This window comes from Neolamprologus brichardi, chromosome 8 (assembly GCF_056152115.1).
Source record: "Neolamprologus brichardi isolate AB-2024 chromosome 8, ASM5615211v1, whole genome shotgun sequence".
Taxonomy (NCBI): domain Eukaryota; kingdom Metazoa; phylum Chordata; class Actinopteri; order Cichliformes; family Cichlidae; genus Neolamprologus; species Neolamprologus brichardi.
In genome coordinates, this window is record NC_142111.1 from 16,905,276 (window position 1) to 16,924,648 (window position 19,373).

Below are 19,373 nucleotides of genomic sequence, written 5' to 3' on the forward strand. Positions count from 1 at the left end.
TTGGTGACGCTGTAACTTACAAATGAATCCTTAACACTTGAGTGAAAAGAAACATTTCTATCTTTAAAGCAAGAAGCAAAGTATTCTTTTTTTAAGGCTTTGAGAATTGAAAATCTGAACTTTTTTATATTCTGCTTGAGTTTCTGCTTTCAGAGTCTGATATTATCAAACGAAATATGTAGAATCTGAATCTGCTGAGCAAATAAGTAGCTGTTCCTGCAAAATAAAGGTCGGTAAAAGCAAACTCAAGTGCGGTTAGCCACTTTCACCTCTGCTTTCAGCCTCCCATTCTCAAAAATGCAAATGTGCAATTACACAAAACAACCATTACCCCCTGTTTCTGTGGACGTCATGACTCACCACCATCACCACAAGTCAGTCAGTACAAAACTCCAGATTTCAGTTACCAGAAAGCATCAGCCTGCCTCTAATAGGTGAACTAAAAACAAACTAACAGCTGCTGCTTCCAATCAACCGAATCCTAGTCACGTATATATGTCTCCTCATTAAACAATTCAAACTTGTCTAAATATGGCAGCCTTTAGTAAACCCCAGAAGTCTCCTCTCTTTTCTGCAGTGGCTGTATAGGCAGAGCACGCAGGCCCCTCCGCAGAGTGTCACCCGTCTGGCTGCAGATATTCAGCTCTGTAATTGAGAGTGACGGTTGGGCTGTCCTCGTTGGCCACAGGGACATTCGGACTACGGCACGTAACCCCATTTACCACAGTGGCTGGGGTAAGAGAGGCCCCTGCTATATTGTCAACTGTGAGGGTCACTTAGACTCAAAGGGAAAAATCATTTCCCACTGGAGCGTTAATGAGGAAGTACAGGATAAAAATGCGCCATAACACCAGAGGACAACAGTTGTTCGTGTTGTTGGTGTTACAGAAAAAAAGAAAAGAAAATTATAGTCCGGCACCAGATTCAAATCCAAGTTTACTTTTTCATCTTATGAGGCAAAAAGTGTTTACTGGTAAATGCTTTGTTCCCTCAAACAATGTTTTTGACTCTGCAGCTGCGCTATGCATGATTTGTCTCACTTTTAATGTCTGTGACTCTGTACCTCTAACAAAATAAGAGGATATGCAAAGCAATAACTATATAATAGAATAAAACAATCAACAACAACAACAACAACAACAAAGTACTGCCAGTAAGCATAAGACACAGAAAACATATATATACTGGATTAAAAGAATAATGGAACAAACACATTATTTGTTTATTTTGAGGATGTGGGAATGATACTTTTGGCTAATGATGTACCACTACTACAAGCTGGCAGCAATCGGCTATGCCGAGGGATGTGAGGGCAGGGACTGAAAAGGTTGGTGGTAAAACTGGCAGAAACACGGTGGCAGGCCCACAAGGCCAAGATCTGCCAGAGAGGACCAGGAGGACGAGGGTTAGGAGTAAAAGAAGCCATGGAAGCTTTGAATGGCTTCTACTTAATGCAAAGAGTGCATGGAGAGTTGAGGCTCTCTTTGTTTGTTTTTTGGTAAAATAGGAACCAATACAAAGGATTAACAGCAGCAGACACTGCTTTCATTGTTTTCTTGCTCAACTACAGTGCTGCACTTGAATATTATGTATACAACAATATTTATTCAGTGATTAAAATCATCTCCAGGCTGACCTGCTGGCCTGCTTTACTTAAAATATACTGTAACTCATATGATCCATGCTAACTCCCGAAAAAGACTCTTATGTATAATATTAATGTTATGATACATTTTTGTGTTGTTATTGTGAACACCAGTGGAAATTCTAACTGCAAAAAACAAACAAACAACAAAACTCCCAAAACAAAACAAAAATACCAATGTTAATCAAGGTTTTCAGCTCCATCATTAAATGAACCCTTAAAATGCAAATATTAATTTAAAAAAATTCTTTTTTTTTGTCTGAAATTGTCACTCGATGACACAAATTTGCCGCTCTGTTGTTCAGCAGAAAAAATATTTATTCACAGGTTTGTTCAAAGGTACAATGTAAACCACAACGCTGTAAAATAGTACATGAAAGGCAAATATAAACTTACTTGTGACGCGAATTTGCTCTAAAAACACTCCCCCCCCCAAAAAAGAACATTTTCATTTGTGATCACAAATTGTCTGATAAAGAAACGATTAAATCTTATGTCCAACAACTGTTCCCTATTGTTTGCAAATCTCCACACTGATCGTTGTATTGTACGAGGGTCTGCTGAGATTTATCTTGTGCTTAAAGCGCTGAAACTCAAGGGCTGCAGAGTTAAAGAGCTTTATAGAAAAGAGTGAGGTCATGCTGGACCTTTCATTTATAATAAGAATTAGTTAGCCACAAGCCAGTGCACATAAGTCAAAGGGAGCCGTGGGAGTACTGTAGGTGGGGGGTCCAGCAGGGTTGAGGCCATTGTGTATGTGTGTGTGCGTGTGTGTGTGTGTAGACACTGGTAACTATTGTCTAGCTGTCTCCCTAAACAATGACACTATCTTTTCTTCATTATTATTGCAGCAGCTACAGCTTCCTCATATGTTTAATAAAAGTAAATACTCTAATCTCTTCATTAGCTTCTGAAAAATATAATCACCACGAGATCTGTTTTCGCTTGCAGTTTTAATTTATTTTCTTCAGAAATAATAGCATACTGCAGTTCAATTCGGCTTCTTTTATGCTGGATGAAGTCACGGCTGCACTGTAGTCATCGACGGGCACTTTATATTTTAAATAACCAAGCAAGACTAGATAACTCAGTTTTATGAAAGCTGGTTTTACTAAAAGTTTGGATGAAGGAGTGATTATATTTTTCCTCTTGTGATGCTGCTTCCAATCTGGGATGTTATTGGTATATTTCTGAATTTAAAAAAATGTGTCCAACTGAAACTGGAAATGAACATTATTGGGGTTGTAAATTTGCATGAAGTAAGTGTAACTTCATCAAAAAATAAACAAAACAAAATCACTAAACAAATTAAAAAAAAAGGATTTGATTTTGTTTAGTCAATTCATCAATATTGGACCTAAAACTGATCAGGTCAATCAGATCAGTGAAACAATACTTTCAGCATAACCTTCATTGGAAACTTCAGCCTTCATTTCCTCTCCAAAAAGTGTCAATTTTGCCATAATTTTGCTTAGCGATTCGAATAAATGAATAAAAGAAGGACTTTAACATGCAAAACAGGAAAGGTTTACCCATTAAAAAACAGTTAATAAAGGTGTTTTAAAGGTATGTTTGCCAAGCTTCTGTGCTGATAACCGCCTGTGCCGAATCCTGCTTTTGTATATTCCAGGATGCAGTTGGCAGTGATTGCCAGAAGCTCTGTTACTGTTGCTTTATGTCCCCTTTAAAACCCTCTTTCAGTGAGGCACCGATTCGGAGAACTCTCTGTACAGCAATGATAGCCTCATTAGCTGCTTCCTAGCCTTTGTTGTTTTTGCAACAGAGATGTGTGTCCAGATTCTCATTAAAAGATGGCTTTCTTTATATTGTCTGTTTCCTCTGACAGTCCCCTTAGATTGAACGCCAGCAAATCGAGCTATTTATTTTCCCCTGTCCTCTTTTTTTTCTCCTTTCTTTCGCTGCAAAAATCAATTCAAAGATTTTTTGGTTCGCTGTTACAAAAGCCTGTTGATTTCTGTCTTCATTTGAGAAGCAGCTCGAGCTGGGAATACTGTGTTATATTTCATAAACATAGAGGATTTCTTGTGAACATATTTGAACCCCCCAAAAAAGCAAACTTTGAAGTACACAGAGTGACTGAAAACATATATTATTATAGCAATAAAACTCGTGGGTTTTATCTGAACCCACAACCAGAAACATTATGCACTAACAACTACTCAATTTCTTAAAACACAAAGGGAAAACCGGGGTGACCTTCTTGTTATTTGGCACAAGAACAAAGTCATTTGTGAATTACTCTTTTGCTTGCAAGAGTATTAAATTTACCATGACAGGGACACCTTCATGTTTGCTACAACAACAACCAAAAATCTTTGACCTCCATTTTCTAGGCTATATGCAGAATGGGGCAATTTATCACGAGCCAAAAAATCTCAGCACCCTAATTAATTACAACTAAGTAAAGAATGTTTGGAGAGCCAAATTGCTTTAATTCCCCGAACACCGGCTGAAAGTCATTCATTATCAAATGTGTGCTCAAAGGTTAGTTTGCTTTTCTGAAGATGAAATAAGCATTAATTTCGGAGCCTGCGTTTTCCCCTGTGGGAAGACACGGGAGCGATTTGTCACGAGGCCACACATCACCGATGGCAGGTTCACTGTCTGATCATTGCTCGCTGCTCACTGGACAACGGCAGGTCTTGACGCTTTCTGTGTAGTTCACCCTGAGAGCACTCGCTCAGCTAAAGTGTGGCTAGTTGTGTTTGCTGGATGAGGTTTTGTTTAATAGCAGGAAGGTATAAAAGGGGTGTACAGAAGCAGCTGCTTGAGTAGGAGAGGTGTCATTGACACAGGGGCTTTAAGCCATTGGAGGCCTCCATTAACAGGCCCAGCAGGGAATATGTTTAAAGAGTCTTCAGTATGCGGCCAATGAGCGGAGATGTGTAAAACTCCCACTGAACGCTCATGGGAATTTTAAGAGGGCTCTTAAGTCTGAAGCAGCATCAAGAAAACAGGTGGGCTCTGGCTAATTTCAGGAAATACAGAAACGCTCTATAGAAATAGTGGACAATTGGCCGTATCAAGACCATCTCTCCATTTATTTCTCAAAATACACACAAAAAAAGTTCCGAGCTCCTCCCTCCGCTATTCACAAATTCACCCACGGCTCACACTATTTGAATTTTAAGCAGTTCGACTGAAAAAGAATAAGAAGCACTTGAGATGAAATCCATCTCTCGAAGGGAATTCATCAAAGAAATTACTTCCCATATCAACAATAGAAATTACCTCACAATATGCAATTGTCCTATCCACATATTCATGGAACCCTTTGGTGTTTTTATGGGGTAAGAGGGACTATTTAGCAGGTAATACAGCATTAATGTGGAGGAAAGGGAGAGAAAAAAAGTGTTTTAATGGAAGTGGCTTCTTGCCTCTGAATTTCGATGATGTGCACAATGCCCTTAAATCCCTTTCTTATTGGAGCCTGCTTTGCAGGTACTTTTGAGCCTTAATAGGATAAGCAGAGGACACAAAAGATTTCTATCTCTGAAGTCTTTCAGTTCACTGAGAATCCCGATCTCTGGCAATGAACACTTCATGAATCATTCATTTTTAATAGATTATGCAAATTCCAGGACATAAAATCAACAAGATCAATAACTGCAGGCATTTTAATTGGTGTTCAAAAACACACTTTTAAGCACGAACATAATCTGCAGTTCTTTCCCGCGTAAAGACACAATTAATTTGAAATTGGATCTCAGCCTAAATACTGCAGATAATTTGCCACTTTTTGCAAGGCTTAAAATTCCTCTGGTGAGCTTATCGCTGGCAAGTAAACTGTAATACTCAGCCATTAGAGAGACCACACACCTGAATATCACCTATTATCCACACACAGGCAGGCACTGGGGGGAAAACCAAGCAGAAGAGCCACTAACCAAATAGTAATTACCAAGTGGAAGTCAGAGCCATGTTTGTTCCATTAGTTTGACCTCTGTACACTTTATTCCTGAGATCTTCCAACATGGAAGGGCGCGGAAAAAACTTATTTACTAATACAAAATCAAGTCGAGTCAGGTGCTTTCCACACACACACACACACACACACACACTGGAACACACAGCCATCCATACAATCCCATCTTTCTTCCTCTTAATGTCTCTTTGCACCTGTAAAGCAGTAAGGAGACCCTCTCTGCAGAGACCATCTAAAATATCCCAGGTGCCGCCTGTAGAGACAGGCCTGTTTCTATGGGGCCATCAGTGCACAAAGGACAAACACACACCTTTCTTCTCAGGAGGCCTGCCTTACAGGGGGAAATCTACCTCCCACATATTAATGAGAGAAGGGCCCTTTCTTTTCTCATAAGACTGCTTGGCTATCATTTGAGAAGGAGGGCTGCAGCAATTTTCAATCACCCTGCCCCCCCCCGCCCCCCACGCAGAACTCGTTGCCTTTGATGGCTGCTGCATAATTATATGAATTTTAATAAAAGCTCTGTATATTAATCTCAGGCCACCGACAGTCATCGTAAACTTTCAGTAAACTTAACCTTCTTCTTGGTAATAACACTGCAACAACAAAACAATATTTCAATTAACCAGACAGTCATTAACTGTGACAAGGAGAGGAGACAACTAGGAGGGAGAAGCAGAGAGAGAGAAAGAGAGAGAGGAGGGTGAAATAAATGATCGTAGTGTTAGAGTTAGGCGGCAGAAATGCCAGAGCGTATTTACCGAGGCACATTACTCGTGCTTTGAGACACACAAACTATCTCCTGGAGAACAAATTGCAGGAGCAACACAGCAGCAGCCAACAAGCAGTCAGTCCTGCATGGTGGCCTTTTTTTTTTTTTTCCTCCCAGAGACCTTGCTCTGATACGCAGTCATAGTTCTGATGTGCTGGCACCTAAAGGTCCTTGTCCAGTAGTGACTGAACAGCTCCCCTCCCCTCCCCAGTCTCTCTTATCGCCCTGCTTGCTCAGCAAAAAAAAAAAAAAAGGGAAAAAAACCCAAGACGGAAGACTGCTGCTAAGCTTTTTATCGCATTTTCAGCTCAGAGTGAAACGGTAAAAAAGTCTTCACACTTAACTTTTTGCTTTGCCTTTATTGTCACATATTTCATTTTGCTCTTTGTCAGTTGCACAGGCATGTTTAGCTCTGACTTTCTTGTCCTTTTACATTGTTCAAAACCCCTCAGCTGAAGCTGTGGCTCAGCAGCATAAAGGCGTACTGTATGGCACTTGATCTTACCTACAGGGTAGCTTTGCGACACGCTGGGGCCCAGGTCTGGGTTGGCGCTAGAGGATAAACTGGGTTTGCCTTCGTCCAGGCTGGAATTCAGGACAGGAAGCGAGTACTCATTAGCCTGGGAAAAGGACAGTTGAATCATTACACAACCAAACAATACCTAGATGGAAATCCTCCTTTCTCCTCCTCCATTAAGCGTTCCACACAGGCCTGTGTGAGTATAAATTTGTATGAGAGCATTGTGTGTGTGTGTGTGTGTTCATGCTGCAGGGTGGCAGTTCAAGCATATCATGAATGTATTTTGGTATTGTCTGAGAGGAAGTGGGATTTTGAGATGAGTGAAAAGCCAAGGTGTCAGCTGGCCCTTTGTGCTTGACTGCAGTGCTACTCCTGATCAGCCAAGGGAGAAAGCAGTTCTGCTTTGTTACAGACACACCATGTGGCCTCGTTTAAGGAACACTATTTACGTTTTTTTTTTTTTTTTGAGTTTTTGTTGTTTTAATTTGGAGTCTAAACCACCTTTAAATTTCATTACCTCTTATCTCTGAATACAATCACTTGTACAGCTTGTGTGTTTTGTTATCGTAAAACTGTTGAGGCTTTTCTTTTTGTTTGGGCTCAGATGTTGGCTTAAAGGGCCAGTTCACCCAAATCACGCGCAAAACAAACCCTTAATCCTTCTGATATTTTGAAATGTAAACACATCTGGAGCCACCCTTTTAATAGAGACTGATGGAGATGTAACTTTTTTTAAAGGAAAATTTTGTTAAAACACTGAGGTTTGCCATTAAAGATTTTCATTATTATTGCTAATCTATCAAATATTTTAAAAAATAGATTTCCTTATTTCTTTTTTCTTTTAAAAAATAATATTTTTTCAAAATAAACTTTCCTTTTAATTTTGAAAAATTTTAAATTAAAAAGATAAACAAAAAAACCCACATGAAATAAAGTCTAAAATTGATAAAAATAGATTATTTAAATAAAAAAGTAAAGTAAAAGTAAAATATCATTATAAATAAGTGAGGATTTTTGATGTAGAAAATATTTATTAATCATGACTTTTGATCAAAAACTCATGGCAACACGTCTTTTCTTTACTGTGTATTATTTTAGCACTGAATTATCTGCAGAACTCACATATTTTATAGAAACATTTTTATTGTCAGCTACTGACACCAACGCCTGTACAGGCACTGTGCTACACAAAAGCCTCCCATTCACCTTCATTGCACTGGGATGGAATCCCAGGGACGTCTATCAAAAAACAAACAAACAAAAAAAATGAAATCTAACTTGTAATTTGGGTGACCTGACTTTTTAATTAAATAAAAAACTTTCTCAATGTAAAAAGATACTCTTCCAGCTTCCCCTTTCTTTGTCATGTTTCCCTTTGTAAATATGCTTAAAGACACTGATGGCAGATGTTAGCAGATTTTTTTTAATGAGATGAGACTTCCGGAGTCTGAGTGTTGACAATGTTTGTCCAAAGCGCAGTGTGCGAGGCTCAGTGGGCCGCGCTCCCACAGGAGGACGCCTGTGACCCCGCTCTTGTCTGCCACTATCACAGATAAACTCTAATTGTCTGCTACAACTGTTCACTGGCACAATGTCGGATGTTTTCCTCTATTCTCGCAGGCTTCAGACGCCAAACAGACGTTTTATCATGCAGATAAAGGGCAGGAGGGGGAAAACTGAAAAGATAGGTCTGAAAAGGATGACCAAATGGCTAGCAGAAGTGTGGGAGGGGTGAATCCATTGAGTTTTGCATCTCCAGAATGGCTTTTTAATGCCTCGCTACAGAACCCAGACACTGGCTAATAGGGACACATTTTCCAGAGGAAAAAAGAAAAAAAAACCATGAGGCACCCATGAAAGGGAAAATACTCTGATTAATATTGCATTAAATTAAAGCTGATTTTTCTGGACTGTTCCTGGCCTCCTTTCTTTTTTCTTACTTACTCACCCCCTTTTCCTAGTCTAACCCTTTTCCCTCTGCCTTTTAATACTCTCCCTGACGCTCTTTGTGATTGCAAGTCATTTCCAATTCGTTTTGGTATTGATCTTCCAGTAGAAATCAGTTTTGTAATTAGCTGCAAATTAGGCCCTCTTCTGGAGGTGAGGCCTGTCCCACTGATTTATCACCTGCGTAATTCGCCCCGATTGGAGAGAAATTAAAATGAACTCAATTAGGTGACTGCTTTTGCTTTATGGGTCCGACTTGTAGTTCGGTGGGAGAAATTAATAGTCTCTTGTTGTTTAATAGTATAATGAAAGTAAATAAAGGTTATCCATTGTAATAAGCCCAGAGCTTTTAATAAGCGGTGGGTTCTGGCTGTCGTTTTGGCGTGGGGGGTGGCTGTTTCCCAAATGCCTCTTAATTTTTCGAAATGAGGATGGATGGCCAGAGTGGCTTTAATATCAGGACCAGGAAAAAGGTGGAGGCTAGTGTTTCATACAACTATTTCATGGGCATGTGTTACAATAAAGGCAGCTTTTTGAGGCCGCGTCAGTCGTTGCACATTAAGATATGTCATAGAATTGGAAAATAAACAACAAAGGCAAGAAACAACAGTTGAATAGTGTGGCAAAAATGAAGAAAAAAATCTAGGTATTGATTAATTTCTGTTGCTTTACTGTTATTCTCAATTACAGGGAGTACACAGAATGTGTTTTTCATCACCAAATCAATAGTATGTGGGAGTTTTCCTACTGATACATCCAGCATTATACATGCTGGGACTGTAATCCCAGGCTTTGCCATCTCAGACATTTATTTAATTAGCTTTTATTTCCAGGAAAGGGTTTGGGAATATATGTGACAGAGGTGCTTTTTCTGTGTTTGACTCAGTACTAGCATGCTCGGTTTTCAGTGCTGCAAGAAAGGAAAAGCAAAGATGGAGAGTTTCGGTGCCACTAACCTGTTCTAGTTTGACATGTTCCGTCGTAGAGAAGACGTCAGGGTACGAGGGGCGTTCAAAGACCCGGTCCAACGCTTCCAGCTGCTGCTGTGTGAAGGCATCTGCCCTCAGGTGTTTCCGTAAACTCTCCACACTACCCTGAGAATCACTGTTTGGGCCAGAACCATCTGAACCATCTACAAGAAGAAAGAGCAACATTCGAGACACTGACCCCGGGAAGCTGGCCTTTACTTCAAGCTATGCACTTTATATTCTTCTCATGTTTTTTTTCCTGTACCTTCTCTGTGGGGGATCTGAGAAATGGAGTGCAGGTTTTTCTGTACCTTAATGGCTGTGGTGAGCCACTGGCTACATTACACAGGCTTTTCCCTGCACCCCTCCACAGTATTAACACCATCATGATCTGAAAGCCCTCTGGTAATTGATGGATTACCGTCACTTGCAAATATATACATGTTGTGGCAAGCATGTGTACTAATGAAAGCAGCAGCAAGCCCATTATAGTGCCTTTTCATTTCAGCCAGTGCATTTTTCTTCCTTCTTTCCTACCCCCCCCACCCAAAACCCTACCGATGTTACTGAAATCAAGAGCAGCCTTTTTTTTTAAAGCACAATTTCCCTTTCACAATTCAATACTGCTTCCATTCTCGGTGAGCGGGTGGTTCCATTTGAAAGCAGCAGCGGAGGACAAGGGGCTGAATAAAATTGTACATTCTTGTTCAATCATCCTGCTCTCCAAACACGGGAATTTTCTCCCGACTCCTGACCTGATTACTCGTCTGTTGGGAGAAGGATGCCTCTCCCGTTGTTACTTGTGTGCAACGCTTTCAAACCTTCGCAGACCATCCTTCCATAGCGCCCTCTCTTTTTCTCTCCTCCAGCCCTTCTTAACCACCCCCTGCACACCCCCTCAGCCACCTCTCCAGGCTGCATTGACAGTGTCTGTAGGTCTTCTTCCCCGGATCCCAGAAAGCTTCAGCTCCCTTACAAATCTGTCATTCTAAATTTGCGGCAGATTATGTTCTCCCCTCAGTGGGAGAGTGGTGATATATGATATGCAAGGCCGCTATTGATTGCCTGTTCTGGTGGCAAGAGGGAGCTGAAATGAACTTGAAATGAACATCATGCCTCAACTCATTGTGCGTATAATACTCTACTTAATCCCACATTTTTCTCTGCCATGGAATTCAATTGATCAATCATGTCTGTGTGATAGTACCATTTGGGAGGGTTATTGCCGTTCTATTCTGCTGCTTGACCTTTTTTCACCGGCTGAGGCCAGAGGATGAACCCGACTCGCCAAAGAGGAGCTGATGGAGCTATAAACAAGACCATAGGTAGGTGTGCATAAGCCAAAATTGTGCTGGCTGCAAAAATGTAAAGAAATAAAGCATTTTGCTAACAATATCTTGTTAGCAAAACTTTCAGTCTCCAAAATAAATGCATTAAGGTTTATTTAAAAGTGCTGCAGAGATCTGACAGGCTGTATTGTTTTGTGACGGAAATATTGCCATGAGTTTCTTAGTCAGTGTCACGTTTGCATAAAAAGGCTTTTATAGAGCTGCATTGTGAGGAACTCTTATATTTTTGCTATGCGGAAGATCTGATTTGGGAGATTAACGGTTTCACTGATGCATCATTTACCTTTCAAAGAGGTAATATGAGGTAATGTGTAGAGGGTGTCTGCAAAGGAAGGACAGCAGCATCATTCATTTCAGCAACTGCCCTAAAATGAATTTATTTGTGTAGTTAATTAAGTGACAAAGCAGCCACAGTAATTATAATGGTGCTGTGACAAAGGAGGAAACTGGGTAATGTATTACATAGTGTGCAAAGGAAGAAGTTTGAGGTGATTGAATTTGCTCTTTGTTTCCAGGTTTGAAACTGTGAATGTTGACATGACCGCTCGATTTACATCAAGTTAGATGAAATAATCCATTCCAGCCCTAGTATGAATATAAATTTGAGGTTTTAGCTTACAGGACATAGGTTAGCAGTAGAAAGTCTGTATATAAAAGATGGATGCAGCTCTGAAAAGTGAAGTCTAATACAGCTGAAAAAAGATTAAGTGCATTTAAAAAAAACAACCCTTTGGCTCCCTTGAGCTATGACCTCATTAAATACTTTCCTAATGAGTTTGTACTTTCAATTATTAGTGCAAAGTCCTATTTAATACAACGTGACATTCATTTTGTAAAGTATGGTCCCATAAAACAGGATGTATGAGCTTACAGTGTCCTTTGTTTCTTAGTCAGATCCACTCCTTGGTACCCATGTTTCATTTTAAAAATAAAAGATGCGATGGCCAAACCAGGAGTCAACAAACAAAAATGTGATGTCATGCTCAGCACAATAGCATATGAAAATCCCCCCTTATTGCCCCTCATAGTGTCACTCTATACCAGCGGCTCCCAACCCCCGGGCCTCGGACTGGTACCGGTCCGTGAGTCGTTTGGTACCGGGCCGCGAGAGTTGAGGCTCGGGTGTGAAATGTATGGTTTTCAGGGTTTTTATGGGTTTTTAGCGTTATTTTGTTATTGTTTTTATCGTTAACTCGGTTTTCCTGGGTCTTTTCATGTGTGTTATGAATAAATCTTTTTTTCTAGTTTTATTTTGTTGTATTTAACCTTAAAGGCTGGTCCGTGAAAATATTGTCGGCATAAACCGGTCCGTGGCGCAAAAAAGGTTGGGGACCGCTGCTCTATACCCCCCTAGAGGGGCCTATCCCTACTGGTTTAATATGTGCAATACCCAGCAAACACAAAGATACAGCTCTACTACTTGGTAAAAAGTTCAATTTATTACTTTAAGAGCATAACACAATTCATACACAAGAAAAACAAGGAAGCACCTCCCCCTAAAAAACTGCTTCCTTCACCCTGTAGTGGCACTGTGGCACATTCAGGTGGATAATCTCACCTGCTACAGCTGCACCAAGTCACTTTATCAAACCCAGTTGTCCTCTTTGCTACCAAAGCAAATAGAGTCATTAATTACTTTCCATCAGCGAGCCTGATCCACAACACCCTGATCAATACCCCCAACCATATTTGTCATTCACCAGTGTGGAATACACTTCCCACGCACAAGACAAACCATCCTGGGTCAAGCTACACACTTTTCCTCCCACTCAGTCCAATCTGCCCTCCCTGCTACTGATTCTCTTCTGACAAATCAGCAGAGGTGGTGTTTTGGTGAAGAAGACGACTCTCTTAAGACCATTCAGGAAGCTATGTAATTATGATTCTTCAAGCATAGGTTTAAGTAGTTTGGAGAATGTTTCCCCCCCAAAAAACGCCAAAGCCCCAAAAGAACATATTGTTCTTAAGTGAATTATGACTCCTGTGCATTAGGATAAAAAAAGAGAACAATTATGTCATTATAAGTGCCAACAAAATGTCTTTAACACCAGAATTTCCTGTTGCTGGTGAAAACTGTTTTTTTAAACCATGACTATGATTGTTCTCTCACCTTATTACCCCTGTTGCTATCATTAAAACCCATGACAAAAGTTGCTTAACCACAACAAGGTAGTTATTTTAAGTGAAAAAAAATTGTATCTAAATTAATAATTTGATAATAATTTACATTTGACTGATTTCTGCCTCATTAGTTTAACCTCTTAACGCTCAGTTTATCACATTTGATATGTGATTTTTTGTGTTTTTGAGACTTCCTCATGATCAGTGTGATCCCACCCTCAACATAAAAAATTAAATAAATTGCACAATACATTTTTAAGCAATAAAGAAATAATAAACTGTCACAAACTAAACTCACAAATTCATATATAAAAAAAGAGAAGAATTTTCTGCTACTTATTTCATGGTTCGGAGTTTAAAGAGTTAATGTGTTAGTGAGTTGAAGCCGCTGTCAATTAAATTTGACCAAACCTGATCTACACAATACTGGAAAAGCGAGATATTTTAATTTACAAATGTTAACTTTAACATTTTGCTTATATAGCCACACATATTGTTAAATAAAAATGCATCAGCTTGCATAAGTGCTTCAAAATCTCTTCAGAAAGTCCGACCCATCATCTGGACATTTCTAAATCTGCCCATTACGCTGCAGTGATAATAATCTCTGACCACAGTGGCTTTGTTGTTGCTTGTCTCGCTCTGTGGTCACTTATTGATCACCGCTGGCACTGAAGATATTCATCTTGACATCGGTCTGTATTAACACTCTGGTAACAAGGGAGTAGCCTCCATCAGATCAGATAACCAGCTTTATGATGCAGCCTCCTCTCTGCAGGATTGGCACCCAGAGGTCATGACCCCTAGCAGGAGACTTAAGCCAATGCAACTCCGAGTCTGAAGTCGGTCTAAATGACTGGCTTCTCCGTCACAGTTGTTATTTTTGATAACAATTATCGCGAATGAAGTGTAGACTGAGTATGAATAGCAGCTTTTCTTAGAAGAAGAGAGGGGCTTCAGAGTAAAAGTTTAAGCTCTTTCGTTTAATGAAAATTGAGTTTTGAAGTTTGTGTTTGAGGCATGAGCAGGCACCTTGAGGTCAGGAAAGACTGCCTTAGACGAATGAGCTTTGCCCCCTCCCAACTGTACTCCCACCCGGTCTGCTTCGTGTTTAAATAACATGTCAACATGCATACGAGTTTGTTCCCTCAACACATTCACGTATTTCACAATAATATACCTGTATAATTTCCCGCCTGATTCAATTCTTGGCTAAATGAAATCAAATTAAAACTCGTTTGCATCAAATTGGATGAACTCAGCTTCATTTTGGCTTGCTAATTGATTATTCTGATTATGTAAACATAGATGAACTGTCTTCTGGATGTAATATGTTTTTTTCTGTGTTACTGTAGGCACAACAAATTGTGTAGATCAGCAGAAATTAAATTTTGGTAATAAGAATTTGAGAACTTTAAACCCATTTTTTTTTTTTGCATTATTTCACATTTTATTAGCCAAACATTGCCTGATAGATTACTTGCAAAAAAAATGTGATTACTCCTGAGAGTTTGGGTACGTCGAATATCACCTACTGGTGGCCATTAATTTGTTGTGATGTTGCCAAGCTTTTAAAGGCTTTATTAATCTAATTCGGAGGTTACACTTCGGTGCTGACATTTTGCTGCACTCCCAGTTCCTGTGTTGATTCTTCCTCTCTCCCAAAACAGATGCTGATACACAGAGCAGGGTGTGACGGCGGCCCGCTCCATCACTCATCTCCATCCACACGCTTCAGTTCAGTCCTCATGACGCTCAGAGATGAGAAATAATTAATTCAACAGCTACTGAAGCACAGAATCACATCCATTCTGACTGCCACTGGCTATTGTTGTTGGGTTTTGAAATATATGATGATCATCTTATCATGAAATTTCTCTCTTGGTATTTCTTTCATAAATCAAAAAAGAAAGCCAGACAAAAAGCAAGAAAAGCACACACAATGACTGAAATTAAGAATTATCTACCGGTCTGATTGTGCAATTGGCGAGTTGCTTTGAAAGGACATATGATATCACTTTAAAGGACCGGACACACTTCATGGACACGGCCTGTTATCAACACACCTCCGAGTTGTCTGCTTAAGTCAATTCAGCTCTTACACACGTTCACTAATAACATGAAAAAAAACGAACAAACTCAAAAACAACACCGAAAGCAAATTTGTGCTCAAATGTTTCGACTGTTTTTACTTCACTCGGGGAGAAGCAGCTTCTCCTTTGTCTTTTCTGAAGCCCACAGTGTCAGAAGCAGTGGGGGGTTTTCGAGCAGGGATGCAGGGGTGAGGCGGGTGGTGGGGTACTTGGATGTTAATCTGTGAGGTAATAGCTTTTCTCTGCAGAATTGCGAATTCTAATATATGTCAATTTGTAAAACGTGCAGACAGCCGTGGTCACCAAAGACACCATCTCCTGGGGTCTCGCTCGTGCTCCCTCCCTCTCTCTCCCACACCCTGTCCGTCTGCAACAATGGCTGCCAAGTGTAACATGCTACTTTTAATTTGTAATAACACGTGACAATAGCAGATTAATGGCTCTTATGACACCTGTGTCCCTGAAGCTCCTCTTGCCGAGACCCAGTGTACATAACGTGTGTCACACTACATTATCTCTACATCCCGCCTGTAATGGGGGAACCTTTTTTAAGGGCACTGCTGACTTGGAAACTTAGGAGCTGTCTGCCGGCTTGGCAGAGAGCCACGGCTACTGCCTAAAACAAATACTCTGGGCTACACGGCCAATCCATTTCACCGGGGCTTGTGTTGCACACCGCCTCCCCTCCCTAACCCTTCCCCTCCTTTCCTTCTCTCTCATTTTTGTTCATGTTTTCAACCCTTGATAATGACTGCTTGTGCCATAATAATCATGAGGCTTACCAAGTTAAATAGGGCTCAGGCAAGCTACTGTGCTGTGAGGAAATTTAATCCCAGCATTAACCCAGTATACACTACTGCCTACTGAGTGAAGGAAGATATGTCTGAACAGCAAACAAGGCGTTGCTGAAACACAGAGAGAAAATCTGCTTTGAACCCAAAACAACAATGAAGCGCTCTGATAACAGCAATATCTTTCTAACATCTCAGAACATCTTTGCTTTCATTGGTATATAATATGAATATGCAAATGCTACAAACCACCGCTTAAATGTGATGTCAGCGGAGTCCACATCATGCATAAATGCTTTACTTTCAAAAATACACCCCTAAAATATTGCTACATGGCAATATCGGTCTCCTAAACCACAAGAGAGGACGGATTGGAGTTGCAGCTCAAATGTCAGAACATTATTCACACAGTGAATCACATTTACTCAGCGGCTCAAATTTATTACTAAAGCAAAAATCTTTGCATTCCTCATCATGCAGAGAACATGGCATAACTGTAGCGAGAGCCCTCGTGCAATGGACAGTTTAACCTACCTGCAGCAAAATCTTTTTGTTTGGTAAAGTGCACTTTAAGGGAAGACAGCAACAGGACAATTGTGTCTACAGGGTAGCATCGTATGTAATATACTATTCTTACAAACTGTGGCTTGAGGCAAGACATTGCTTTTGCAGCTGTGTGTGGCCAAAGGCCCAAGGTTTTATGTTTTGGAGAGATGAAGTATCCATGACCCTGTAGTTTCAGGTAGGCACCAGCTGGCTTTTGCGAGAGTATATAAGAACCAAAGCTCCACCGTCTCTGTCAGTACGAGCCCTACTCTGACTTAAACACGCACGCGCACGGGCACACGCATCCACGCACACACATGCAGCTTTCGTCTCTTTCTATGTAATGCTGGACGAGCACCTAAATCACAGAAATGGCAGCACATCAGGGGAATCATTTGAGACTGAATAGCCATAGAAACATGGTGCTGTCACCTGGAAGACCTCCACAAAACAGGCCAGTTCTCCTCCTCTCTCTCTCTCTTTCTCTCTCTCTCTCAGACACACACATAGACACACACATACACACACACACCTTATTCCTCTCCATGCCCTTTAATACCTCTTTGCCCTTCAGTAGCAATCTGCATAGAAATGTGTGCATTCTATCATTCAGTGACTAGACATTACACCCTGGCTAATATGAGAGGTCCTCGAACGACTGAAAATGAACCTTTGAAAATACCAGACGTTTGCATTATGCCACTGCGATTGCATCTCTTACAGGGAAAGACTTGATTATGTCATTTGCCATGTCCACGTCATGCTGGTTTTTATATCTTTGCCAGGAAATCTACCTCTGACAGGTCATTAGTCATCCCTCCCTCCCTGCACGCACATAAAACATCAATTCCACTCAATATCCCGCAAACCCCTGTGCTTCTCAACAAACGCCAGAACAAAGAAGACGCTATGTAAACTGCTGCCGCGCTCTGATTAGCTCTCATTCCAGAGCACTGCAGAAATAAGGCACTCATTCCCCACCCTGTTTGAGATAACTGCCCCTTTTCAGCAGCGACATCATCCCTCCATACCCATACACGCCTTGTAACACGAGTGCATCTGTTTAGCTATTCTCATCAGCTTCTTATGTAGTGACATTAAGGAAGCCTATTGCTTACAGAACCAATAATCTATATCGCCTCAGGCCCCCTTACATCCACTAACCTACGACTTCAGCTGCAAAACTAGAGCCACTTTTGCTCTAAAAAAAAAAAACAAAAACCACAAGCCCTCCACAGAGCTATAGCCGCTTTCTTGACTGACCTGGGTGGTTGGCTACATCATCTTGACATGTAATTATCTAAAGCCCTTTAATCACTTCCATAAAGATTAATTGCAGGAGACAACAGCGGAGGTCGTGTCTTCAAATCAAAAGACTCCTTGGCAGGTTGACACAGCAGTGTAACAGAGTTCAGACTTAGGTGTTTTATAAGGGTCATCTACTGGAACTGAAGCAGGTTTGAATGCTGTAATTGCATGTTCAGCTCAGAGGGTTTTATAGTACAAAGCTGTAACCTCGTTTTTAAAAAGACTTTTTTTCCCTCCTGATCTTATGTGTTCATTTTTTCTTAAAAGTAAAAATCTCACTTACCTTCATCTCTTTTCCTCTTTTCACCATTGGATCGTGGAATACCCAGAATTCCATTGATGGAATAGGATCCCGCAGGGTCGTTGGAGGCGCTAGTTACAGGTGGAGAGGCTGTGCTTGGTACTGAGAAAAAGACAGAAAAAAAATCAGCAACTCCTATTTGATATACATTTATATATATATATATATAGCACACATGGGAGCTGTAATATTACCAATTGTGTGGCCTGGTGTCGACAGAGATGTCCCATCGGGAGATGGATGGAAAGGCTGCTGGACTTTTGTTCGGATGATCCTGAGCAACACCAGAAAAGCACATGTCACCTCACATATATGACACTTATCTATGCATAGAAATCAGTCATAGCAGTTACTGTGAATAAGCTATCAAATGTAACTCATACACAAGAGGGGATCTGGTCAGTGGTTCTACCTTAAAGGTGAGACTGAAGAAAAGTCTTCATTGCACTTTTGGTCTGAGTGATCTTGCAAACAAAGCATGAAATCACATCAATTCACCTCAATGATCAGCTTCACTGACTCTACCTGGCCCACACTAATCAGCACGCTCTCTCTCTCTCTGTCTCTCTCTCTCCCCCACTGTGAAGGGGGTTTCACTGGGCCGATCACAGCCCTATAGCAGCCCGCTTTGCCTCCCAGATCAAACATCTCCGCAGAACCACCAGCCCCCATGTGCCAGTGCGGATGAGGTTGTATTGATCGGGGCTTGGGGAGAAAAAGTTGGGGATTAGTCACACGGGCAAACAGATGCAAATAGAAAGCTATAAATTATATGTGACAGGAAAGCAATAGTTCCTTATTGCCTTGCACAAGCTTACGCCAGCATTAGATTCCTTTAATCTGAATGGCAACTGGGGAGAGAGGGAGCTGTCACAATAATTTGTAAACTTTAAAACTATTCATCACGTATGCCACGAGAGCCATTTAAAAGTACTAAAAAAAAGAAGGCGGTGTGAGGACCGTAGAGCCTTTTGGATGGTGTTCTTATCGCTCATTTGTGACTATGTAGATTGGAACTCTGAATCAAAAATAGTATGCTCTTTTTATTTTGGTCATCTGATATCGA

The 19,373-nt window shown here is 40.7% G+C and overlaps 1 protein-coding gene across 2 annotated transcripts in view; it reads right to left on the reverse strand.

Annotated features, from left to right (window-relative positions):
- The window catches only part of pax2b (paired box 2b), a 29,693-nt gene that overhangs the window by 5,318 nt on the left and 5,002 nt on the right, over positions 1 to 19,373 (reverse strand). For both annotated transcript variants that reach the window (XM_087844716.1, XM_087844717.1), the window contains exons 4-7: positions 18,502 to 18,581; positions 18,290 to 18,409; positions 9,787 to 9,962; positions 6,869 to 6,983 (exon numbers count right to left, since the gene is read on the reverse strand). In XM_087844716.1, the coding sequence (XP_087700842.1) occupies positions 6,869 to 6,983; positions 9,787 to 9,962; positions 18,290 to 18,409; positions 18,502 to 18,581 (491 nt within the window). The remainder of the gene's footprint in view (positions 1 to 6,868; positions 6,984 to 9,786; positions 9,963 to 18,289; positions 18,410 to 18,501; positions 18,582 to 19,373) is intronic.